Source organism: Chaetodon auriga, chromosome 6 (genome assembly GCF_051107435.1).
Source record: "Chaetodon auriga isolate fChaAug3 chromosome 6, fChaAug3.hap1, whole genome shotgun sequence".
Lineage (NCBI taxonomy): Eukaryota > Metazoa > Chordata > Actinopteri > Chaetodontiformes > Chaetodontidae > Chaetodon > Chaetodon auriga.
The window spans coordinates 4,799,886-4,827,500 of NC_135079.1; the positions used below are offsets into that span (position 1 = coordinate 4,799,886).

At 45.4% G+C, this 27,615-nt stretch overlaps 1 protein-coding gene across 15 annotated transcripts in view; it reads left to right on the forward strand.

Moving 5' to 3' along the window:
* Window positions 1-8,081: 8,081 nt before the first annotated feature.
* Window positions 8,082-27,615, forward strand: part of LOC143322116 (uncharacterized) — a 50,962-nt gene continuing 31,428 nt past the window's right edge. For 2 of the 15 annotated variants that reach the window (XM_076733044.1, XM_076733045.1), the window contains exons 1-4: window positions 9,387-11,949; window positions 12,198-12,225; window positions 12,644-12,775; window positions 18,824-19,048. In XM_076733044.1, the coding sequence (XP_076589159.1) occupies window positions 11,941-11,949; window positions 12,198-12,225; window positions 12,644-12,775; window positions 18,824-19,048 (394 nt within the window). In that variant the 5' untranslated portion in view covers window positions 9,387-11,940. Of the gene's footprint in view, window positions 8,537-9,377; window positions 12,087-12,197; window positions 12,226-12,577; window positions 12,776-18,823; window positions 19,049-27,615 lie in introns of those variants that run through there. The other 13 variants (XR_013077269.1, XR_013077267.1, XR_013077262.1 and 10 more) reach the window with 13 other exon arrangements.

Sequence of the window (27,615 nt, forward strand, 5' to 3'; positions counted from 1 at the left end):
GAGTAGAAGTGAAGGTAAATCAATAGTCCTGAAGCACTTGGTGGAACTCAATGGGTTTCCTCACTTTATTATGAACTTATGGGAAGGGGGGGTGATACTGGTTCATACTGTACCCCAGCAGACCTAATGCTAAGTCTACACTGATGAATGGATGCCTTTTTACTGCAGTCAAATGTCCTAAATTTCGGTTTCCTGGTGTATTTTTGCCTGTATTGAAGTGATTAGGTCTCAGAAATGAGCCTCATGTTTTGTCAGTTCAGGCCACGCTGCTGTACATGTGGATGGTGCGTTCCATTGTTATGCTACTCTAGTTGTTATTATGTGTTGCGTTCAGTGCTGCTGCTTTGTAGGAAAAAGCAACTCCAACCACATAAACACAAAATTGGTGTCCTGAAACAGATGATCTGACTTTGGCTGACATGCAAATTTAATAGCAGCACTTGAAACAAATATATGCAGTGTGCTACACTTTAGGTCACACTTTGTGCTGAGCTCTCCTTCCTGGCCACCAGTATCAGAATAACAAGCTGAGTGTCATATGAACTCCTCTCCTGATCAAGAGGGAAATTAACTACCCAAGGAGTGCTACTGAAAACTATTTTAGATTTTCTAACTGAGACAGAAGACCTGGAGAGCAAACTTCTCAAATTCATTATAGGCTACAAAAACCTCTGCGCTTACTTGCATTCCTGTCTTGTTATGTCTAAAACCATTATGTGCAAAAGGGGAAGAGATGCTTCTGTCACTCTGCTCAATGTTGCAGCAGTTTCTTCATGAGATGGTGCACACTTTCCTCATCAATCGCAGGGTGCAGTGGCCCTTTCTCTCAGCACCGCAGTTGTCCTTTCCCAGCTTCTCGTGAATTCTGCTTCGCATCCTTCCTTGACCTCATGACATTTTCCACCAATGTCTCGGACAAGTTGTCAGGAGAGGGAAAAGGACAACAGCTTCTCACCACAGAAGGTAAAGAGTGCACTGTGTGATGCGTCTGTCCATCACGCTGAACCTCTGTGTGCATGTGTTTTAATGGGAGCTGTCCTTGGTGCTGAAAACACACTGGACTTGGGTGGTTTACGCAGGGTTTGCCCAGAAGGTGCCTATGGAGAGACACCACTTTTTGACTTTCATAAGAGGGACAGCAGCATTTGATTGAAATACACAGTAACTGCTTCCTTTTGGGAAACACACTGAAGCATTATCATCAGTCTTTCACCAGACTCAAGTGTGTAAGATGTGAATTTAATATCATTGTGTCACCAGTATGTTCAGACGTTTTGAAAACATTAATGTAGACTTTTGTGACATTCCACACGTGAGCAAAGCCTTTTCTTTCTTGCCTGTTGCTCCACACAGAGGTCAGAGGTCAAGGTCAGCTACACACCGTCAGTGCTCTGCTCAAGGGTCCATGGTGGACTCCTGCAGCATTATCAGCGATTTCTGTCCAGGCATTAATTTGCAACCAATCAAAGTTCTTGCCAACAGCTCTCCATTGTTGGAATCGTGATGGCCTTGAACTCCCTGAGCTAGTATAGTGTCAGTGGCTGATAGCAGGCCGGGATGTGCCCGAAGAATAAATCAGTTGTGAAAAGGGAACTTTTTCTTTCCTTTTATTTAAAAAAAAAAACAAAAAAAAAAACCGCACCGTCCGCCCCCTCATGTACAATGCTGGGAATAGTAACAGCACTGTGAGGCTGGGCTAAATATAGCAGCCAGTGAGTGTTAACATGTCAACTTCAGCAGGAGTGCAGGGAAGCGGCTGCTGCACGTGTGACCGCCGTGGATGTACACAGTATCGCTATAAATACCAACCAGCCCTTCTCTCTGCTGCTGGATATTATATGCATACCAAACCGGGGTTGGTTTATTTAAAAAGAAAAAAAAAAAAACACGCTTTAATCCCCCCTGTCGCACGACAAGAAACGCAAATGGCCAAACATTGCAGGAAACGATGCGCTGATTTTAGCCAACAGAGACAACCCCATCCAGAAAATGCTAAAATATTTGAAGAGAGGCAACGATTTCTCCCACCTCCGCCTCTCAAAACAGAAACCACAGCAAAAATGTAGCTCATGTATTTATATCGGCTTTAAAGTGAGGTAGTCTGGGAGTCAAAAACGGCGACTGGACTGATCTGGAGTCGGGTTTTGCCCCGGATTCATCATCAACCTGCGCCGTCGATACAACGCGATAAAGGTGATCAGCCGCATCATCTCCTGATATTTACACGATTCCGATGATGAAGGACGAGCTTTGAAATTCAGCTTCTCTGAGTCTAAGAGTGGATGAGGGTGGATGATGGATTTTTGGAGGGGAGGGGAAGGAGGGGGGCCAGTTTATTTTTATCACGGCCGCCTCAGAAATAGAAGGAGCAGTCTAAAAAAACAGACCTCATGAGTTCTTCTCAATCGAAGACGCTTGTGCAGCAAACCGTGCATTTATTTGTGATGGAGGGAGACTTTAACCCCCCCCCCCCCCCCCCCCCCACACACACACACACACACACTCCGCACCATCATCACCCCCCCAACTATGTTACGTAATCTAGCATGTGAATGTCAAGAGACAGAGCGAGTCGTCGAGAGAGGGGGGGGTGGGGGGGGGTTTATTTGGTCTATGCACAGAGCTCCAAAAACTCATACCCAGGGAACACGGTGTACTCTGGTGTCCCCTGAGACTTGCCATGTTAACCCTCACATCTCCATACACGAGCACGCACGCGCACACAAGTTGGCTATTCCAACTGTGTAGAGAAAAAAAAAAAAAAAAAAAAAAAAAACTAGAGTAACGGCAGCAAACAGTGCATCAACAGAACAGGTGGCTTCCCGCATTCATCCCATTTGTCCGTCCATTCACAGACTCTGCTGCAGGAATTGTGTGAATGGGTGAGTGGGAAAGCGATGAATGAATGAACGGCTGCAAGAAATGAGTGAATGAAGAGCAGCAGCAGAAGAATAAGAACGCAGGGGGGCGCGCGCATTGCTCCTGTCCCTCTTAATGGGTTTTCTTTGTCTTATTTTTTTTTTTCCTCCTGCAGAGGGAAGTACGGCTGCACGGGCAATAACCAAGCATGGAGAGCAAATACATACAACACACACACACACACACACACACACACACACACACACACACACACACACACACACACACACACATTAAATGGGGGCCGAGGACGGGTTATGGGGCAGGGTGGGGGGGCGCGCGCGGCGCACATGTGACAAAGCCGTTCATAAATATTCAGCCGCTCGATTCATGCGGATTCTTCTCTTGAGGTGGTTCATTGTGTGCAGCAGAGCTGCCAACCAAGCATGTGATGCTAAGGATGGTTGGTGTTGGTTTTGTGTGTGTGTGTGTGTGTGTGTGTGTGTGTGTGTGTGTGTGTGTGTGTGTGTGTGTGTGTGTGTGTTGGGGGGGGCGTTCTATAAATAGCATTATAGCTCTGCTTCCATTGACATCATTTAGGCAGGAGAGATGGAAAAATAAATAGGGGGAGGGGAGGGAGGAGAGGGCACAGGGTTCCTTAATCTGGGCTTGAAATTCAAACAAAACCTGGCCAGCCATCCCTCCGTACACACTATCAACAAAAACCACTCCGCATAGCAAACCTGGCCATGGTTCTTCTTCCAGACTCGGATCTTTTTTTTTTACTTTGAGTCATTCTGAGAATTATCACATACAGTAAAACTAAGCCAGAAATGGAAATGTGTATTTTGATGTTAATGTGTATTTTACTTTCTGACCACTTTTTTAAAATTTAAAAGGGATGGGAGTGATCAGGTTTTAAGTCAGTAAATGAGGAAACAAATTGAAGAGGCCTCAAAAACAGTCACACCTTAATCCAAGTAAAACCCACAAACATGTCAAAACACTGCTATACACCCTTTTCTGGAGTCTCTTCTTCTTTTTTAAAGCGTGACCCTGACAAAGGATCCCTCGAATCCCTCTCTTTTCCATGTGTGTATGCTTGCCTTCATCTACTGGGGCCCAATAGTAAACATCGGACCAAAACACCCACTGTTTCCTAGAAAGACACAGCCTAAGAGTCAGAATGGAAAGCCACAGGGCAGATGGGAGGGGACATCAAACAAATTAAAAGGACCTGTGTGTATACAACACACACACACACACACATACACACAAGCAGAGAGCCGAGTGGAAAAGACGGGGGCCGTGATACACCCAAGGCAAATGTTTTGGAGGGTATTATTATTATTGTATTGACATGCTTAAAAAAGGACACGGTGGAGGGGTGAGGCTCAATAGGCCGTAAAGAGGGAGAGACATTTTCATTTCGTTATCAAGCCTAACATTTCCGCTCAAACAGGCTGACTGACTGGCGTGTTTATATTATCATGGAGGAGGAAAGGAGGACAGCACTGTTTTTCCATGGTCGGAGTGTCTTAGTCACACCCAGGATCTCTCTCTAACTCTGTCGTCAGCCTTGGCACTGACCCCTGAATGCTGCGTGACTTCCATCGGTGCTGATGACGTCTTCTGTGATACATTTCTCCCCATGTGGGTCCTCCGCCTTATCCTGCTATCACACATGTCTGAGTCCCACAGCTTGTGCCTGCACTCGCAGCACTTGTTTACTTGTTATTGTTTCGTTGTTCCTCATTGATTGTGATTCCTTTGTTGAGTCCTGTGAGGTCAGAGGTCAGCAGCAGTTGCAGGACGTCCTCTCGGGCCCCTCAGCAGGCCGGGCCCTTTGCTTGATCTGCCACAAACTGCCACCTTTTAATCATACAAACCCCAGCAGGTCAGTGGTACGTTCATGTTTTCCAGCGTAGACGGAGCATCTTTCCTCCCTGTTGTTGATCACACACTTCCTCCTCCCAAATAGCACTCACACCATTTTTTTTAAATGTGTTTGGCCCACAGTTCTCACAGCAAAAACCTGAAAGGTGCTAAATGGCTACCAGACGTGAGATGGAGCATCCTACGACATTTGAAATGTGTGTCTCTCAATTCAAGAGGATGAATCATAAGGCCTAATTCAGTCCTAACGGTGAAGTATTTTTGCCACAGTCTCTCTGCTTGCCTCTTTCCCCGCCTCCCTCTCTGTATATATCTTCATCTCTCTTCTTCACTCCTTTCTCCTCCTTCTCTCCTCATATAGCCCACATAGAAACACAGTCTCACTTTCTGTCTGCATGGCCGGAAAAACACAAATGGCAACCCAGTGACTAAAGTAGGCTGGGCAACTTTTCAAAAGAGCCAGTCTGAAAATTCATAAACAGGTGGACAGGTTCCAAATCAGTAGCTAACATCTGCATGTACTGTGTATGTGTGTGTGTGTGTGTTTCGTAGCCATGCATGCATCAATGACACTGTGTGTCTTGGAGAAGGGTGCAGGCAGCTATTTTCCAAAACAACATGGCTCTTAGTCATATTAAATTAAAACCAGAAATGACTCATGTTGCTCATACATTGTGGCTATAAAGATACAATAATTCTGCAAAATGTTGTTTATCCACCATCATTGAAATAACGTCCCACAGACCGGAGAATGTCAGGTGTAGTATGTTTATTGATGTTTCTGTTAATGCTTTCTGGGAAATTCAGTTTTTGCTTTCTGGTCTCTACAGGTAGGTCAAAGGTCAGCGTGGGGACAGGACAGCATTCTCCAGATTCTTCCCTGAAAGCACACTGATGAGGTGAGTATCGAACCAGTGACCAGTGGGTCCAGGATCGTCCCCCTGATCACTTAAATACAGCGATGTATGTGAGTGAGTTTAACCAATAACCAGTCATACCTTCTGAAAGAATATTAATTCACATTCTGCACATCAGTTTCTTCCTTTAACCCTAATTTTTTTATGCATTTGCCTGAAAGATCATGGATTGAAACTGACTTTTCTGATAATGCAGTGGCTTTTTAAACTGAATCCCAGAAGAACAATCCTTATAGTTTTTTTCCTTTCATAAGTTTCAAATTGCCAAATTTGGAGATGTGTGGTTTTCACTGTGTATATGATCTCCCATAGCTTGTGAATAAAACAGACTTTGCTTCATCAGCCCATTATCAATTATCAGTCACGATATTTTCCTGATGAGTCAGAGGCCTGTCAAAATAATAGCAGTAATACTATCTCACAGAGGCCACTTTTCCAAACAGTTAAGAGAAACTTGCTTTACAACAACACTGTGAAATGGTTCGGAGCCACATATACCACTCAGAGACACGCGGGGAGGTAAAAAGTTTATGTTTAGTCATTATCAACAATCAGGCATCAGCAACGACAACAAAAACAGGCTTACAAATAAAATAGGCAAACTTATCCAGAGGGGAAAGGTCCCTATAGGCAGGGAGAGGATCAAGTTAGTGAGTCAGGCAGAAGGAAGGAAAGTTAAGGTGTAAGCACATCAGGCAATCTGGTAAAGAGTAAATGGGAATGCGCTGGTATCAATACTGGACTGGTGGAGACGGTGGGAACAGGTGAGTTACTGCAGGCCGAGAGGGAGCGGCTAGATCTGAAATGACAGAGTTAGTATGAAGCAGAGCAGCCAATCAGACCTGAGCATGTGTGACTAAGAGTTGGGTGGTGACACACGGGATAAATTAGTAACAATACTGGCAATAAGTTTAGAGGAAAAACGATACAATGTTGAAGGTTTTCTAGCTTTTAATGACATTTCAGCACCATGGACAGCTCCTGGAGGAAACCCCAATGCACAACAGTGAACTCTTCCTCTAAATCCAAATACACTTCCTTCCTTTTCCCACACACTCCTTTCTTTCCCGTATATTCAATCTGAACAGAATGACACCTGAACAGAATAATTCTCAATTTTGGTTCCACCATTAACTGCCATGCTGGTGTCATATCCTCTGAGGCTTATCATTCGGACAATTTAAGCATCTGAAATGTAAAACATGCTCCAAAGCAGCAGTGACAACATGTCTTTACCCATGAACAATGCTGTGTATGTTGTGTGTCTGTTTTGTATTTGTAGGAATAAAAGAGGTTTTGGGTAGGATCATCACAGGTCTGCTATCTTAAATCCACGAAGAACCCAGAATCCCAACAACCTGTTACAGCTTCTGTCTCTCCGCCTCCTGTCTGTCTGTCTCTTTGTCTGTCTCTCTGTCTGCGTGCTGCTCTGCGGGTTAAATGGGGAAATTGTTTTCAACATAGTCAGCTGGAGGCTGCAAGATATTTTTAGACTGCAAGAGCCAAAGAGAGACGGAGACAGAAGCAGAAAGAGACAGTCCTATCTTGACCTATGCTTTTTTTTTAATCATTCTGTTAATCAGTGTTTTCTTTATTTGTGTGCTTCATTGTCTTTGTGTTTATATACTTCATTTGGCAACAATGACTAATATGTGGAATTCAATTTGACTCATTTTTGGATTTTTCCCTCTCCAGTGGGACTCCACATTGAGCTCTGGGTCTTTAGGCTTCAGGTATCGATGCGTCTGGTCTAGCTCTCCATCCCAGTCGGCTTGGAAATGGTGGTGGTGTCGCGGGGAGATGTGAAAATCTCCGAATAAAACATGCTATCCGCCACTCCTCACCCGTACCTAGCCACACACCCCGTTCACCCCAAACACCTCAACCCCAAACACTCGCATGCCCCACCCCTCTCTCCTTGCCAGTTGAATTAATTTGATACTATTTTTGAAAGTCAGTGTTTCTAAGGGAAACCTAATGACGCAATGACGTCAATGCAGGTCAATAGCACACTGCTGGAGAAGAAGACCGGGGAGAGAGAGACAGATAGACAAACACACACAGATGGATGGAGAGAGAAAGAGAGGTGGTTCGTGTGTCGTCCAGACACTTTTCCAAAGCCCTTCCCTGTGTTGTAACATGAATATTTTTCTCCTCTTGGTTGTTTCTTTTTTTTCCATCCCTTCCCGCGAGCTGCTTTTGCCTCGCCTTGGTCCTCGTGCCTTTTTAATTGCGCCCGATTTATTCTTTCCCAGCGGGTTTGCGCCGATAATGGCGCGGACTCGCAGTCGCTCTTCCCATTCATGCTTTCCGTCTCTGTCTGGAAGTCATTCACACGCACACACATGCACACACGCACACACACACACACACACACACACACACACACACACAGAGAGAGAGAGAGAGAGAGAGAGAGAGAGAGAGAGAGTCTATGCAGTTAGGTGAATCGTGTGGCGCGCCTCCCCAATTGCGTAAAGTCCCCCTGATTTGGCGGGCTCTTTCTATCAGCTGGCTCACATTTGTAACTCTGTGTGCTCTCCCCCTCCTCTCCAACCACCACCGCCACCTTTCCACTCCCAAACCCTTCACCCCTCCCAACGCCACGACCCAACCAACCAACCCACCTTTCTTTTGAACCGGCTCCCTGAATCCTGAATGGCAACACCAAATATTTGAGTCTCCGACAGACCAGAGAGGCGACGCACATCGGACTGACCCGCTTTCTCCATCCTGACGCAGGAGCAGAGACTGTAGGCTGCCCTGCTTTTCACTCTCTCAGTGTCTCCTCTTTCTGTCTCAGCCTGCACAAAGCCATTCTTTAAAAAAGAGTTTAAAAAGAGAAAAAAATCTAAATCAAAAAGGTAAGTGATTTCTCTTGTAGATGGCACGAATCCTGACCCAGAATGCGCCGTACTAGTGAGGGAAGTTTGCAGAGAGACCATGCGTAGATATTTTGGGACTTCGAGTCTCGGTGATTACCGGTTGATCTGAGGAAGAGGAGAGTAGCACTCTCACGAGCAGGGATGTAGTGGCGGGGAACGCCATCCAAAGCCAGGCTACCCGCCGTTTCTAGACTGAGTACATCTTTTTGACACAATGATCTAAATTAGGTGAGGATGTCGGTCTTTTAAAGGGAAAGCCCACCATTTGCGCGTTTTTGTGAGCCTTTTGCGTTTAATCGTGGATTCTTTCATCACAGAGACATCCGACAGACGCTCATAATTAAACATCTTTCTTATTTGCTGCACACGAGACATCCAGGCTGACTTTATTTAGGTTCATCGCGGGGCATGTCAGCGTCGTTATCTCCGTTAACGATCAGACTCGGGCCATAAACACAGCAATGGAGCTGTGTTGAGGAAGGTTTTTTGGGGGGTTTTGTGTGTGTATGCATATTGACAACGGATGGGATTTTGCAGACACTCAAAGAGAGCGGGCTGCGGTAATGCGTAGGAGTATTCACGTGTTGGGGATCCTCTGCTTTAGGCTGCCTGCTCTGCTGAGATGCCTAGTAACAACTCAGAGAGACGGGGTGGGGGTGGGGGGGGGGGTGGGGGGGGGGACTTTGGAAAAATACCATTTTCATGACCCTGTTTCTTATGTGTGTAATATCTGTGATATATTTTACTGCTTTGACAACACTACTGTCTCTCTAGTGCCACTGAGGCAAATGCCAGTGTCTGTGAGAGCGAGACAGAGAGAGCGTGACAGCTCCTCATTCATGTATATTTGTTGTAGACAAAGCTCAGCTTAGAGGTAAGGCGCCTTTAGTTCTCCACTTGTAAACAACTTTCCGCAGCGGACTTGCGTCAGTCCACACGTGTTGCCAGCCACCCCAGACTTGCGTCTTGTCGTGTTCTTTGCAACTGTGTAACAGCATTTGCAAATCCTGCATGTTCTCTAACTTTGCACTTGCATTCCCCGAAGCAACATAAGGTGGCATCAGTTTCAACTGACCGTGAAGTGTGTTGAGTAAATTCAAGAATGTGCAGCAGCGAGGAGGTCGTTCGAAAATCAGACGCGACCGGGCTGTTCAGCACCATGGACAGCACCTAGTTCATATTTTCGTGGAGTTCAGCAAAGATTTTGACCAAGTATCACACAAATCATTGTTAACCTGTGGCTATGAAACAGTCATTTGGTTGTTGAATAACTAAAAGAATCACCAAAATCAATTGTACTTTTATAAAAGTGACAAAACAGGTGTTTCCTCCAGAGTTGCTACCATGACATATCCGGAAATCTTGAACTACATCAGCCTCAAAAATCATTCTAAACTGGGTAGTTTGAGAGTAGGTGGCTATAGATATCCATTCTGGCTCCATCTTATTACAGAGGGCGGTGTGTGTTTTTTTTAAAGTGAGGAAAGCACAGCACCTGTAATTTGTTGGGGCAATGAGAGCCGCATCGTGTTCCGTCCTTTATCGTTGTGAGACGAAGTCGGACAAAGGTTTCACAAAAGAAAAAAGAGAGAAAGAGAGAAGTCTGCTGCGGCTTGCAACTTGCTGGAGTCAGAAGTGCATACTTTTTTAAGGGAGGGGGGATAAGGAGGATCTCTGGCTGAGTTTGTCGACATCACGCGGTGATCTTGGCGCACTGCACTGAGGAACCTCGGCTGCAACTCCCATTGATACTGCTCCATGTTTGATTGAATGACTGTGGACTACAGGGAGCTGCGTGTGTGTGCATGTGTGTCTGAGTGTGTAGGGTGTCTTGTGGTGGTGGTGATTTGTGTGGTAGACAGATGGAAAACTTGACTACTGTCTCATCTTTTCGTACTGTGGCTTCATTTTGGGATAAAAACAGAGCCAGACAGTAACGGATGCCAAAATATCCGGAGCATATGAACTGACCGTGTTCTACCTTTTCTTTATTTTTCTGTGATTCCTTATGCTGGTTTTCTTGGTGTAGATGACATGCTGAATCCGCTGTGTGTGTCTCTCCCCATACATGCACTCGCCAGCAGTCACGGACATACAGTTGGCCTACAGGCAGGGATAAAAATAGCACAAACCGATGCGACGGGCGCAGCCCTTTTCCCTTCTCAGAGCCGACTTTTCTAGGTAGCTGCCACTCTGTGGGTACTCACCATCTCCAACTCTAAACCCCCAACACCATCCCCCTTAGCCCACCCCATCCCGTAAAGTCTCGTGAATCTCCACGCGGCATGAGTGCAGATAGACAGCATGGGGTGTGCGGAGACGTCTTGCAGTAAAGCTGTTATAGATTTTGAAGGGGAGAGACAGTATATTGTGGAGGGAGGTTTGTTTGTGCGCCTTTGCCTGGACAAGTGTGCGCTCCCCGTGGGTCTATTCCGTGGGTGAGCGGGGTCTGGTGCGTGGGCACGGCCGGAGAATATAGGAGATGGAGGAGGCAGCGGCTCAGCTCGCCGTGTTTTCCTCTCCTTCAGTTTAGAGATCCAGTGTTTTGCCCGCCAAATGCACAGGATGCTGGGATAAAAATTCTCCAAGACCAAAACAGCACCAACGCTTGGTGGGGGGATATATAGAGACAAGGGAAGGCGGGAGAGGTGGGGGGAGTGGGGGGGTCGGATGGAAACCCAGATGCTCCAGCATTAGAGGAGGGTTTTTACCAGGAGATAACCTTCTCCAAAGCTGCAGTTTCCACGAGTCCACATCACATTATCCACCTGTAATATTTTCCTATTTTGTCACTCATTTTTTCCATGGCACATTTTCGAAGAGCTGATCACAGAGCGGCAGTGTCTTTAATCAGGCTCTACGGGCTGTAAAGTGAGAGAATCTAAACGTGACGTCAATGCCTAGTAACTGACGCAGCCCTTTAAAAAAAAAGGCTTTTTATTTATTATTTTTCTTCTTCTCGTCAGCAAAGCTTAATTACTAAATTGTACAGCGCTCCGTCGACTAAAAGAAAAAAGAAAATCCCGCAGGGAGCGTTGGGTAATCCGCGTTCATCAGTATTTGGACCTATTTTGCGTTCACGAGTTTCAGCTGCTGAAGTGACACTGGGATTAGAAGCTTCTGAAGAGGGCGACAAGACATGAAATTTTGTCGATGGCATTGGCAGCGACGACGAGTTCCAGATTTTAGTTGTTGAGGGTGAAAGTAGTGTGTTTTAAGGATGAGAGGGAGGTGGTGGTGCTGTTGAAGGCACATTGGGTTCCAAAAAAAAAAAAAAAAATCACTGCAATGATGCAACGGAGGGGAATCGGGGCTCTCTTGTGCAGAGTTGGAGAGGCAAAATTAATTTACATTACATGCACTTCACGTAACGTTCCTAAGCGATGCCTTTTGTGAGTGTTTTTTTCCTCCTTCCTCGTACTGTGACCTAAAAATAGCATCATAGTTTTGATCGTGCGCCAGAAATAGACAGACGGGTATCACTTGTATAAAAAGGGAGGCGATCCTGAGCAAACTTGGACGTGCCACTGTAAGCCTACATAATAACAAATGGAGGACTTAATCTGTTGCATTTCTTCCAGACTCTTGTTGCGGCTTTTCACTAAAATCTCAATCTTTCTCTCTGTTTGTCTTTCTCCAGTTTAGAACAAGGACGAGGCTGCAACACGGTGAGTGAGACATTTACACATGCAATGTTTAATTCCGTGTACTTTTGTGTCTCTGGTAGTGCATGCTCCCGAGTGCCTGTGCTGTTTCTCTTCTCCCAGTTTTGCCTCCTCCTCTGTCTCATGCACGCAAAAACACTTGACTTTCGGTCGTAGGCATGGATTTTATTGGCATGCTTTGCGAGCCATGTTTGACTGTAGAGCCGAAGCATAGAGCAACCCTTCCCGCAGAGTAGGAATCACCCCTTTTGGTAAATAAGCAAGTGCAAAAACTCCCTTTGTCTGTTGGCGCTGTTGAGTCTCTCTATCACATATTTATTTTTTTCCCTCCCATCTCCCTGCTTAACCGCGAAAGCGAGGGGAACCCTTCTCTGATGAGCGCTTAAGGACGCCTTTCCCTCCGTATTCTTGTTTCTAAGAGGAGTCGTACTGACAGAGAAGCGGCGGTGGAGGAGGAAGAGGAGGAGAGGAGTGAGTGAAGTGAAGGAGCTGTTGCTGCAGCAGAGACCAGGCGCACCGCATGGGGAAACCCGGGAGCTGTCCAGCAGCAATGGTGCTGAAACCACACCAAGTGGCGGTAGTGGGCTGTTGCTGGTGGTGGTGTGTTTTCCTGCGTGTGTGTGTATGTATGTGTGTGTTTACGCATGTGTGTGTGTGTGTGTGTGTGTGTGTGTGTGTGTGTGTGTGTGTGTGTGTGTGTGTGCTGGGGGTGGCTGGTGTTGTTCCTGGCCGCCAAAAGCTTTATTTACTCCCGCTTGGAAACCAACAGCATCTATTCTGAGTGAATCCTCTTTCCTGAAGCGCCGTTGGAAGAGAAATACTGAAACACCCCCGCCTCCTTTAAATTGCCTGCGCTAACTGAGGGGAGACATTCGGCTCGAAAAGATGTTATAACAGAGTTTTTCCCGCCTGTACAGTTTGAACGGCCTAATCGGAAGCCATAGGCAGGCAGACAGAGAGAGAGAGAGGCAGCAGCCGGACCGACTTGGATCAGCTCTTCTTCTGCTCACGTCAGTCCCGTCATTTCCTCCCGTGCCTGAGCAACTCATAAAGGAATCGGTCTGATTTCTTTACCAATCCATCCTTTTTGAAGTGAAGCAATTTTGCCGTCGCGTTAAAATGACCAGAATATGTGTAGCCGGTGTCAAGTTTGCAGTGCGCTTCCGATATGTTTGAGAAAGTAGCGAAAACAGTTGAGATATTCTGTTTGAGTTCAGCAAGACGTGCCTAACTTCAATGCTGCTGTGAGGTTTTGGTTTAAGAGCTCTCATCACAATAACTTCGCGTCCTAGACACGACGAGGGCGCGCAGGAGGCGAAGAGAGCGTCGCTACGATCGCCTCCACTCCAAGAAAGAGTTTGAAGGAATCATCCTTTCAATTAAGGAATCAGTGTTGAATTAGCGACCCGGACCGGCAAGATGATGAATAGGCTACAGGCGTCTGCACAGCTCTGCAGCCCAACTGGGAGGCAAGAACCGCGCTCACCCCAGTCCCAGTCTGTGCACGACTTTGGCCAATTTTCCCAGTATTTTGAATGCAGGCTACGAGGCTACCGTGCCACAGATGGGAAAAAAGAAAACCCACATCGACCACCTGTCTTTGTCATGCAAAATCCCGACTGCACTTCGCACCACATGCGATACATTCCTCCACCTCCCCAAAGACACACACACGCGAAAACAACAACTCTGTGATTCTTCGTCGGTCAAAACGCGCAAATACCGACTCGAGGGGCCAGATCTTGGTCAATAATTCAATACCGAGCGTGCAATTTCGGTGGAAACAACACGGATTCCCGAGTCGTGACTGCTAAAGTGAGTAATGTGCGCGTTGGCTGCGTCAGGAGAGGCAGTCACTGTGCAGTGCAGACGGTGGGGGAGAATCGTGACTGACTGGGTTGCAAATGAAAAGACCACCCAATAAAAAAAATACCCACACCAGGAGGGGGGAAAAGGAAGAGGGGGGGCATGGCGGGAGGGAAAGGGTGGGGGTCTGGGGTGGGCTTTAGACTCCGGGTAAGCATTAACCATTTCCCTAACCCTCCCAACCCCCCCACCCCCCCGACCCCCCTTCTTCAATCCCAAATATCTCCTTTCTCCCTAAAGCTTGTTTTTAGTGTGAGCCCTGCTGCTTGCTGGCATGCTGGCAGCCAACTTGAATGCAGACGAGTTTCATCAGTGATAGTGGGGCGGTGTGGATGGAGAGAGAGGAGGAGGAGGAGGAGAGGGAGGAGCGGGGGGGGGGCATGTTGGTTCGGGATCAAACCTGGTACAAACAAGGGGCGGGGGGGCAGAGAGAAAAGGGGTCCGGATCCAGATCGTGACCCGGCCTCTACTTCGGTACAGTAACTTGCAGCTCCATGGAGGGGAGGTTGAGGGGTGTTTAGGGGGGGTGAGATACTGAAATGGCTTCTGAAAGAACAAAACTAATGCATCTGTTGCAGGGATATAAAGGTAAGTTATTTTATCTACTTCGTTATTATTTTGCTAAATTTGACCAAAAAAGCCCCAAAACACATTAAAGATTGTTTGAACTCAGAGCGTGTGAGAATGAGTGGCTTACGGTCGTGATTAACTCTTGATGTGATGCTCAGCAATGTGTTGTTGTTTTGTTAAGTTGTACATTGTTGCTTATAAGCTGTAAACTGCTGCAGTGCATCGTAGTGATGATATCATTGTCACTCTGTTTGGTTTCGACCTTAAAACCGCTGGAAATGACCGAACCATCGCGGCTCCGGACTGAATTTGCAGTTCGGAGACCCCCGTGTCGTTTTTGCAGTGGTACCCTCCGGTGAACTCTATAGGTGACCATGAGTCGCCTCAGATGCTTCTTGCTATGTTGTGATGCGATGTGGAGGGCTGTGCGATGCTTTCCCACACTTTGTCGACATGCAACTCTAATTCTTATGAGCATTTTATTATTTTTTTTGCGTGGTATATGTGCATTTCCCAGAATTTGATGTAGCTTGTCGCCGGCTCGTGAGGGGAGGAAACGTTATTTGTGATCAGGTGAAAATGGCTCATCCTTCATCGATCCGTCACATATCTCGTTTGTTATTACTGGCATCATAATTCAGTGTTATTTACCACGATATAACCCATTTAGAGCGACGGTCAGTTTCGCAGCCTCGCTAGACGCCCTGCAAAGGCAAAAAAAAATGGAGAAAAACAAGACAATGCAAATGCATATTAACAAACAGCCGCATCAAATGCTCATATCCCTACATCAATGCATATAAGTATACACTTTCTTTGGTATAGATCACAATTTGGTTAGCCCTGTCTATTTTTTTCAAAAAGGGGGGTCCCTATATGAGCGAGACACCGATTGGTTGATGACGAGGTTTGGTTTCTCCAATAAGATCCCTCCCTGCTCTCTATTTATTGCCAGCAGTTTACAGCCTTGCTCTCTCCTCACCCAGAGCTCTGGAGCGGCTGCAGAGAGCCAGCGCTTCACTATACGGAGACACACCACGGACAAGGGAATATAATACAGAGAGAGAGAGAGAGAGAGAGAGGGAAAGAGAGAGAGAGAGCACTGACAACAAAACGCATCGGTGCACAGCTCCCAGTGATCACACGGGCTTTGCACATCCGAGCGTTTGGATAGAAAAAAAGCAAGAAAAGAAAGGAGAGGAAAATATGAGGGAGAGAGAGAGGAAGGGGGAGAAAGGAATGGATGAGGGAGGAGAGACGAGATAGAGAATTCAAACTGGAGAAGGAGTGGGGAATCAAAGCGAAAGGACCTTGGACAGCTCTCAGTTGCAGCAGCAGCCTTGGCATCCGGAGACCCCCCCTTTTTTCTCTCTCTTTCTCTTTCTCTCCATCCTCCATCCATCCTCTCCCCCTCCTAGTGTGTGTGTGTGTGTGTGTGTGTGTGTGTGTGTGTGTGTGTGTGTGTGTGTGTGTGTTGGAGGGACACACTCGCCTCGGGTTGCCGATGGCTGGAGATACAATCAACCGAGCCGGGATGGGAGATAAATTCACGGAAGCGAAAAGAGAGCAGACTCCCCGGGTGTCACGGAGTCTCCGTCGGATGGCAGCAGCAGCAGATAATGTCCTTCACGAATCTTTTTGCGGTCTGGGCTTGCTGTTCATAACTATTAATCTGGGAAGCCCTTACCCCAAAAAGCATTTGTGGAGGGCGCAATCGCCGCGCCGAGACATCGACATCGGAAGACGGCTCCACTCGTGGAATTTTACAATCTTTAATTTTTTAAGGGCTTGCTTCCTTTTTCTACTCGAATTTTCTTTTTGCCTCGTTGTTGTCCTCATTTGCTCTTGTTATTTTCGTCATTGCCACAGCAGTGGCGTTTTTGTCACGTTTGCTTTTCAGCCCTGCGTGTGTCATTATTTTTTTTTCCTAGTCAACAGTTTTCTTCTTTGTTAGAAATTGTGGCGAAGCTCTGCAGCCACGTCGCACCCAAGTTTTGCTCCAACTCTTGCGTGCCTCGGTGTCCAGAAAACACCAGATTATTGTGGTATTTCTGTCAACAAACATGTCGTCGGACCCAAAACTTTGAGCCATGCAAGATTAAGTCATTATTTCAACCAAACACACCCCCCACTCCCCCCGTCCCACACCGAGCAAGTGACAGTGGCCCCCAGCAGAGCAGAGTGTAAACACGGGGAGACCCTTGCAATGAACAAGTTGCACGTGGGCAAAACAGTGGAGGGTGGTGTGTGTGTGTGTGTGTGTGTGTGTGTGTGTGTGTGTGTGTGTGTGTGTGTGTTTCGAGGGGTGGGGTGCCACTTTGCTTGGATGTCACCGAACCCCTAATCTCCTTTGAAAAAAAAAATAATAATGTGGGAAAACATGCACACACACACACACACACACACACACACACACACACACACACACACCACTGTAAGCAAAGTGCATATGCAAGGGATTCCCCAACAAGGCCATCCTAACATAGGGAGAAGCCCAGATTGGCAGATGGAGAGGAATAAGGAACATCTGCAATCGCTGCCTCATACACTGACCGTGTAGTGGCTGTGTGTGTGTGAGTGTGTGTGTGTGTGTGTGTGGCCTCCGTACGAACATCCACGCAGCCTTCCCTTTAATACACACACTGTGGAAAGGCACACGTGTCTCCCTCCCAGTGAATAGCGAATAGTAGTTAATCCACCTCAAGCATCGCCCACCACTGTTCCCTGTCCCCACGAAGAGCACACAGACACCCGGACACGACCACGTCCGTTCAGCCCGGCCCACCAAATTCAAAACAAAAACAAAACATGCAAAAAAAAATCGGCAGCTTGACGACTCTGTCAATATACTCACAAGTTCTGCAGCGCACGGAAACTCCCGCCTTTAAAACTAAACGTGAATTATGAGTGATGTGTGCACGCAAAGTGATCACAACGATGAAAACAAAAGTCAGAGATGAGCTTTCCCACTTTCAAAAGACAGAGTAAAAAGAGCAAAGGAAGATGCAACTCAATTTAGCCCGGAGAAGAAAAGCGCATGCAACTTTATGCTCAGTTTATGCTCGGCTGTCCCATCACATCTGAAGGGAGCTTCAGTGTGAATAATCTTAATTTATGGTAAAATATATATGCAATATAGGGCCAAATAACAGCCTGTGTAGTCTTAAGGTGCTGGAAGTGTAGACATACTCATAAACGACGCGCGCAAGGAAGTATTAGGCCTCTTTTACGCTGCAAGACCTGTAAGTTACGGGCCTGAAGCTTGGCAGAAAACATACTGTCAGGGTGGGAAAAGTGCACGTCAGAGAGCAGAAAGTGACGTAAGTGAAATCCAAACGAAACCGTTTGGATGTCACGTTTCTAAGTCGGTTGGCGACGAAGTAGAGTTACCAGAAAAGGAAACTTCAAAGTCACACAAAGTTTATGGCGCACAGCGAGCAAGGTGAACACACCTTGCTGGTAATATCCCGGCAGGCGTCTCTGTAATTTCCGTGACACGTGAGCCGACCCAAGAGCAAAGCGTTGAGCTGGCGAGGCCCGTGCCAGCCGCAAGACGCCGCGCAGAAGAAGCGTAAAGTTAACCTCCGGCCGGCCGACCGAAAAACGCCGTCCTGCAGGTTGCCTACATCGCCTGAAACGTATGTTAGAGCAGGGCGTATGTGTCATTAATGAACTTAGACATAACAACGCACGAAAACACCCCGCACACACCTGGAAAGGACGAAACAGACAGAGTGACGTCGTTTTCTTGAAAGGAAACCGCGTGACCTCTGACCTGTGGGGCCGCCGTGCGTTTCTTTCTATTGTTAGCACGTATAATGACAAAAGCCACAGTTCTGTGCAGGATACAGGGCGCTGGTTCTGGTGAGGATGTGACTGAAGGCAAACCTGTCCGTGTATCTCTGAAGGGTGACGTCACTATTGCGTTTTACTGTATGGATTTCTATCGACCCGGTTCGTAAAAACCGAGACTTTTCTGATGTTTGCGGCTGTTTGGCGCAGTCTGGTTTATCCGCCGGCTGCAGGTCATAAAGTTTCCCCACCTCTCTCCAAATTCCCACTCACATCTCTTTCCTCTCAGTGTAGGTCTGTACGCACGCCCGCAGACTAACTTTATAGACAGTTAAATCTCACCATGCGTGTCTTTTGTCTTTCTGTCTGGCAGGAGAGAACAACGGCAACAACAACAAGAGCAAAGATGGAAATAAGGTGACTTGTGTGCCCGAGTGGACTCTGCCGCTGCCGTGGGAGCCTCCAGCTGTGCGCCAGAGAGAGAAAAAAGAGGGGACCCACGTTGTGTCACCGAGGAGCGCGCAGAGACAGAGAGACACCGACCGTCCGACCGACCTTCCTCCTCCTTGTCCTCCCCCTCTTCCTCATCCCGAGAAAGGTAATTGCGCGGCCTGAGATGTGTTAGAGGATGAGGATGACGTCAAACCCAAATCACCCTTTAAATTGCATTTTGCGCGAGGCTCGTTATGACTGCTCGGTGCTTGTGAGCAGGAGTTGGTGTCTGCGCTTGTGGTGCTGGATTTCCTTCTCTTTATTTTCTCCTCTCATTTCAACTTACTGTAGGCCTTTAAATCACACATGTCAAGAACGCTTGTGTCGCCTATATGTTGAATTATTGTCTCAAAAGTAGAGGATTTTTGACACATCCAGTGCACGTAGCCAAACACTTCCAAAGCTGATGCGTAAAAGTATTTTGTACATGAATAATAAAAGCCTAGTATTATTCCCATGATATATCTGTAGGAGAGTGTGTATTAGTGACTCACCAGTGTGCCTGGTGTTTCAAATGTCTTGCTCCATCAGTATAACATTCTTAATCAGGATTTTTAGACTTGTTGTCATATATGGGATGACCCCAGCGACATTTTGCGTGCTCTGTCATCCGGAATTTTGCATCGTGCCTTACTGTTGTCCTCTGTCTTCCACACAACCTTTTCACGGATCAAATGATATATATATCTTCTTGCATTTTCTAATAATGTAGCAGAAAACCTGTGCTCAGGCCATTCAATGTGATACTGCAACTGTCACGTCTAAAATTAGTCATCTGGTTGCAGTTTAACTTGAGAGATTCACTTTTTTGTCGGGTCACTGTTCGCACTGGGCTGTTCAGCTGCGCATCCAGTGTCAGTGTTGGTTGAGGCACAATGTTGTGGCCAAAGTTATTCAGTGATTCTAAATGTTTATTGGAGATATTTGAGCAGTTGTGAGGGTGCATTTATGACCGACTGTAACATCCATTGTGTCTGCTTTACACTGTTTGTTTTTGGCACCAGGAGCTGTAAAGTCCCCTCCCAAATACCTGCTATGTCACCTCTCAGTGTGAGTCATCATATCATAGACAGTTCAGGCAACACCTCGACGTCACGTTAAATTTACTTGCCCTTGTAATAACGCTGCAGTTACCGGTACGAGCAGAGGGCGCCGTGACCTGGTGCAGCAATTCAGGGTAATTTTTTTCCCCTGTATTCTACTAAAACAAAAGGTCTCTTCTTGTATCTATACAATAGCTTTTATTATTGGAATAATTATCCATTTCCACTGCAAATCAAAGAGTGAGATAAAATATAAAAATGACAAATATGATCATGTTGACATGTGTAAGCTATGTTGGCTGGGGGGTCAGCATGCTCGCCCTGACCTGCTGTTGGAGACGTTTCATGGCAGCTATTTTACATCACTGTTCCAGAGCGTTTGATGGTGCATTCAGGTGCTCCTCTAAGCTCCTGCTTGTAAGACAGGAAGTGGTAATCACAGTAGGTTTGACAATCATATGCTCTTGGCTGGGAGCAGCAACAAAATGGATGCTATAGATGCTTTAGTATGGGTTTATGTGTGTGTGCTGTGTGGATGCAAACCAAGTGATATCACACTAAAAACATGAATTTTAAATTCATTGTCATGTCAAAAGTAGTATTGTGTAGCTTTTTGGAACATGCTACAAATTTACATTCTCAATACACAAACTGCTGTCAGTGTAAAATGGCCTGACGGCAGGTTTGGGTCTTTTCTCTGTGTTCAGTAAATGATCATTGTAAAAGTTAGGGTAGATCTTTTTGGGTTAAGTTTGGTAGTCCCAGATTTATTCAAAACGTCAGTTCTACCATGATACACACTGCAGCCATGCAGGTATTCCTCGACTCCAAGACAATGGAGGTGAATGGAATTCTGTTTGTGATGCTCACAGCATTGAAAAATTATATTTTCAATGTCCTAATTTATCAGGATAATCCACAAAACACACCGTCAACAGTAGTCTCTGAGACTGTTTCTTCTGTGGAAAGTAGTTCCAGTGGAAACTGTTCACAGTGAGGACTCGGAAACACAGAAAGATATGCTGCTGTTAAGTTTCTAAATGTGATTTTTCAGCGCTGTGAGCAGGGATGGGCTGGCGGGATTCTCAGAGACGGATCTCAGAACGTGGCGAGCAAATGAAACCAAAAATATCTGAAGGCTAGATCCCACGAGAAGTACGTGAGAAAATACGTTTGTTAGGAATTTGGGTGAACGTATCCTTTAACTGTAGCTTTACAGAAATGGCTAACTTGAGTCCTCACAGTTCTCATAGTTTTGCACCAATTGCATTGATGAGGGAAATCTGTTTTTGTCAAAAAAAAAAAGTGTGTGTGTGTGTGTGTGTGTGTGTGTGTGTGTGTGTGTGTGTGTTGTACTTTTTGAAATCACAGTACAAAGCCATTTTGTCTGTTCGCTCATTGGTGTTTTATTGAAATTATTTAGGACTAGCTCGGCGTTGTTTACTGCTGTCCTGGTTGTTTTCTCCCCCCTGACTTGTGTCATTGCACGTCTTTAAACATGATGCTCGCGTTGTCGCTTCCTTGCTGTGCACTGAGCTCAGAATAACATTTCTACCACCAAATCACAGTGATTCAAGTGGGGATGCAAAATGGTCGCCCATCAAAGAGTGGGAATTGCTTTGTGTGTATTTTGTGTCCCACTGCTCAAGATCTTGATGTTGTTGTCGCACTGTGGCAACATTTAACGGCCATCAGATCATCACACCGTGTGTCGGTTGTGAAGTTATACACTTAGTTTGGCTGTTTTAACTCAGATTTTAAACACTGCTAATAGACTGATTCCAAAATACAGTTATATTGTGCTTAGAGGATATAAACGTTATCTAATCATAGGTATCCATAATGACTTATGACTCATGACGTCTTATTATATACACGCGCTACAGCTCTGAATATACCACATGAATAAGTACTGTAAATTTCAGATTTGATGGGACTTGTAGGGGTTGGTGTAGGGAATAGTTTACATGTTATCAGAAATCTCATTCAGTACGTTTTACCTGAGCTATAAACAGAGCGTTTCTGTCCTGATGCCACCCCGCGTGTGTGTGATGAACCATGTTCTTAAACATCCACTGAAAATGTTTTTGTCTTGTTTAATACGAGCTACCGGCGCAAAGCTATATTTGGAGAGATGACGTCATTTTTAAAACTGAGACCAGCCGGCTTTGAAGACGTAGGCTACAAAATGGCAGGGGTCATGATCAAATCTGCGAGCTAACAACACAACACAACACACAGTATGTGCTGCATTATCAAAAATAGACAATATTTATTTATTCATTAATCTCTGCAGAAATTATCCCACAGAGAGGAGCATCCATTTGTTTTCGGATGAGAAACGCCACAGTGTGACTTTGCTGTGATGTTTCCAGCTGCGGTCTCTTGAAGACCACATGTTGATGCAGCCAAAATTCATGTGGTTGATTTTTTCCTTAAAGGCAGGATGAGTAGGGCTTTCCTAAAAAACAATGTATAGACTCATGCAAAAAAAAGTATCTCTCAATCATCACTTGTGATCCACTGGAAGTGTGTGGCTGTGATGTGTCTGCAGAGAACCAGCCCCTCTGCCTGTCTTTTCTTATTTTGCTGGATGTTTCCGGGTGTCATCCTTTGGGCAGTGGGTGTGTATCCCCCAGCCCAGAACAGTATGCAGGGTGTGACGGCTGCAGGTGGCACACTGAGCTGTGTTCTGATAACCGTGATCGGGGCTGTGCAGTTCTGATGTCAACTTTCAATGTTGCTTCAACAAATCACAACGGACAAATCGTACTCATTCTGCCTTTCAATGTATATTTTAGGGGCTTATCAGAGACGGCATTTTTTCAAGTGATCTGACCGATCACAGGTGAACAGTTTGAGGTATAAACACAAATGGAACAATTGTGACTGCTGCTGACTTTCTCTGTATGAAATAGACCATAATCCTTCCCTGACTTTAACCAAGTGCTGCCAGTGCCTAAACATAATGAATGAATGAATAATGCTGTAGTCACTGTGGGTGGGAACCTATTTGTCTCTTTTGGTGGAAAACATATAAAATAAGTTGTCAGATTGCCAGGTAATTAATAACATTTCCTCATGTGACACAGAGCTCCACGGTTAATCCCACGTACACCCACCGACCTGTTGTCATCCTCAGAGCGTCAAATACTGACACGCTTTATCACGCCCCTCGGCGTCTCATACAGATGCATGGGGTACCCTTTAGCCTCCATGAGACACACCAGGCTTTCAACTAACTCCCCTGTAATCCCATCCACGACAACATAAGATGCTCAGAGCAGCTACTTCAGCCGTCGCCGTCCAACACATTCTCATCCCAGCAACGGACGGGAAGCCTTCCTGCTAGAAAACCTTCTGACACGTGGTTAATGTTGTGAAATGGGCCACAGTTTGGTTAGTTCTGGGCACCGAAACCGCTTTGTTAGGTTTAGGAAAAGGTCGTTCACTTTTGGCGTCCTGTGAGACATGAGCCTCGGTCTCCCGGGTGAAAGACATGTGCTTGTTTGACCCATCCAAACACCAGATCTTCCTCCATATGTGGACTTTCTTGCTCTTTATACTACGTCACCTCGCTCTGAGCATCTAATATTGCTGCTGAGGGGTTTATAGTGGAGTTAGCTGACAGCCTGGTGTGTCTTACATAGACACTAAAGAGTACCCTGTGCTGTGTATGAGCCACGGACGGATGTGACAAAGTGATGGTTTTTGACGCTCTGAGAATGAGAGCGGGCTCTTCCCGCTGCAGGAAATACTCTAGTGAGCCAGATGTGTATCAATCCGCAACTGAAAATAGTTCCCAACAAACGCACTATTTACCTCTGTTTGAGTGACATTCAATAAAAAGTACATGCCCAGCTGTTTTAATTACTGAGGTCTCTTCAAAAATGAAACTTTCCATGTTCATTATCTTTTTTTTTTAAGTTCTGTCTTCGGTCTGAGCTAATGGGCTTGATGCCGAGGGTCAGAGACAGGGTCAGGAAGGCACAGAATTGTGAGGCTGACTTGCTCATTGTTGGATTTGGTCTCTTCATGCGATTTGTTAGCAACAAAAAAACAAAGAAAAATACAAATCTTTGTTCTGTGAGAATTGTAAAAGGACCATGAAGTGAGACATTTAACATAATATAAATAATCAGTGCATCTGTATTTCTTTGTCAAAAATGTGTACATCTTCTACAGAAGCCTAAAATCTTTGTGTCATATCCTACAGAAAGTGACCACCATGATTTCTTATTTTTATCAAATTGCTTCTGTGATCATTGACAGAATTTTCTGTTGGCTTACTGATTGGTGCAAAGGTTCAGTGAAGCCATCCTGGTTTAGGTTCAGTTAAAGCTGTGGTTTTGGTTTTAGTCACATAGCTTACAATGTTTTGGACATTCAGTGGTAGGAAAAAACATCTATTTTTTGCCCAAATAAATATGAATTTCCTACGAGACTTTGTTTAGCAAACTGAAGTGCTTTACTTTCATTTAGCCTCATGAAGCTACAGCACTACATCTGGAAAGCTCTGCAGGGTTTTAGCCGGAAAACATCCACTGAGGATGGATCAAGGCTGAGCCTGTATAAAACGCAGCTGCTCTGTCTACTAGATCTGAACATGAACGACATATTTTAACACCACATTTCAACGCGCCCATCGTTAGCTTCACGCCACGGCACATCTCAGAGCCGCTTTTTAGAGAAAAGTCTTCTGCTCGGGTTCAGTGTGACGTGTCTTTGTCGGTGGCAGAAAAAGTGGCGACTTATTGTCTGTTGTTTGTGAACGCAGCTGTTTAGAACTGTTCCAGCTTGGTGTAAATGTATCACCAGGTACAACTGTACAACTATCTTTAGACACACTGGTTTTAATGTATGGCTTATGGGCAAATCAAACACTGTTTTCCGGTTTGAAAAGACCAGCAAAAACCAAGAGAGCGCCACATCCATCCAATTGATCACGAATGAGTTGAAGATTTTGTTGAAACCTTACGTTCCCGTTTCTCAGCCAGCTGGAGTGACCCGGTCCGCTCGCACTGCAGCCTTTGTTGCTGCGAACTCCCCTGTACCCTGAGAACGGTATAGACTGCAACGTGTAGACAGAGTTTTACAAGCAGGTTGTAAAATGTGCTGAGGTTCAAGCTGTTCTATCGAGATTATTATCCCCCAAAATCACATATGTTAACATTCAAGTGACAAAGCCCTGTAACAGCCATACTTGTCATAATTTGAGCCAAGAAGGACGTCAGGTGACGCTGTTACAGAGCGATGGATGGGTCAAGAAAACACTTCAGCGTGGGAGACCACTATTTGTTTCACACTTCCATCCACAGCCAATGTTATTTTTTTATAGCATGACCACAATCATTCCCTAACTCTAACCATTTTTTTATGTAGCGTTTTCACATCATAAAAGAGATTTTTCAGCAGTGGTTTAAAACAGTCTTGGAAGGTGCAGATAAAGTAGTCGATGCTGCCAGATGAGAAAACACATCGAGGGCTTGGGCAAACTCCTAAAGAGTCGCCAACCAGGAGGAGTCCCTACTGCTACAGCAGCAAGGGTGATCCCTCACTGGCTTCCCACATATGAGCTCTGGAGCTTGAGTTTGTCTCCAGCAGAAGAAGCCAGAAGCACTGCTGCTGTTGCAGTGATGAGTGAGGGGCTTTTTCCTCCACGTCAGCCATTTGCTCAAAATGACATCTGTCCATCTGAGTGACAGCCTGTTGAGTTTAGTCCAACCAGCAAAGTCAAAATTTCAAGGTTTACTTGGCTTTACTTTAGATATCAGACCTCTATATGAAGAGATTAACCTACGACGGCAAATGTTCACTTGTTGCGCCTAATGAGTTGTTAAAATTGGCTTCCTCTGGTAAAAGAAATTACATAGACGCACTTACAATGCATTTAAATAATCGCCATACGGATTATTCGTAGAAATGAAGTTTTACGCTCCTTCAGAACTCAACCGTCCCAAGACTGTTGAGATGCAACAAGATGCTTTAAGAAAATAGGAAAGTAGACCTGGTTGTACCACGAACTGTCCTTGTCCTTTTAGCTAAGTTTCAACACAAATTTTACCTCATCAGCTTTTCATATCATTGATTTTTGTAAATATCTGCTTATCCTGAATCTGATGCAGCAACATGTTTCAATGACTGGAAAGGATGTGGAACGCTCCAAAAACACCTGTTTGGAACATTCCACAGGTAAACAGGTTGATTGGTAACAGGTGATAGTGTCATGATTGGGTATGAAAGGGGCATCCTGGAAAGGCTCAGTCGTTCACAAGCGAGGATGGAGCGAGGTTCACCACTTTGTGAACACATGATTGGATAAAAGAGATTAACACGTGAGCTCAGGAAGACTTCAGAAAACTAAACTGTTGACAGTAAACTCAGTTTGTTTGCACATGATTCATTCTGTTTTTATTTATGCTTACACAGCGTCCAAACGTTACTGGAATCAGGGTTCTTCTTCTAGCTTCAAAATCAGTTTAAACCTTCATGTCACTTGATATTACGGAGGGTTGTGTAATCTGTTAGAATACATGCAGCTCATGTATGTTAAGCACATTTGTATGTATATTAATTCATGTTGGCTATGTCACATACAGTGACTGCTGCAGTTGCTTGTCCTGGGGCAGATTTCCCTACAGGGAAGATTAAGTATTTTATAAATAACATTTATATATAGAAGTAATTTGCAAAAGCAAAAACAACTGAAGGAAACAAAATGCTGACCAGATTACGTTTTTATCAACAGAATGAGGAAATGTTGCTCATTAACATATCTGGAAAGTCTCTGAAATGTTACACTGCCAGAAAAATGTGTTGACTCACAACATATTTCATTTGTTTTCCGACAAAATATCCGATCTCACAATACAATATCAGCTAGTCTGCTGTGACACCAAGCACGAGACACGATGTATCTATTAATATTCAAACAAAGCAAAAACATTGCCTATTTACGTAACTGAGGCAGCAATTATGTTTACTGTAACAATGGAATTGGGGAAAACAAGTTAACAGAAACTTACCTTTGTCTTTAGCCCGGCCTCATTGGCGGTTTTTGCAGCCTTTCCACCGATTGATGTTGGAGGCAGTCAGCAAGCGAGAGCTGTCCGACCGGCCGATTAGCTTAGAAAATGAGTGATTTCTGTCATTTACTGTGGTTTCTCCTTTTTCCATCAATGCACAAACTGACATCCCGGAGCTGCGACAGAAAACTGAAAGTAGTGCATGAACTAAGTCTAAAACGTCAACAAGAATTTCCACACAGGACATGAAGCCCAGTCTCACAGGTTAAAACCACAGGCTTGGTCTATTCATCCACCATGATCCCACCCACCTGATGTGGACTTTGTCACTCCATTCCTGGAGCAACATTAATTATGATGTTGTAGGAACACCAACACAGCGATAGCACATAAACTGCATGGGGTAACCCCACCAGCGCAACGCAACGCAACTTTCCGCCATTGTTTTGGAGCCTGCAAGTTAGCTTTGGTCTCATAGCTGCAGAACAAACAGTACGCGCACGCCAGTGGTCGCTGGCAGTCGTCTTTGTGGTGAGTTTGAGATCAATTTAAAAAAAAACATACATGAGGAAACTTGAGGTGGCGACTGGGATTTGTTGGCGTGA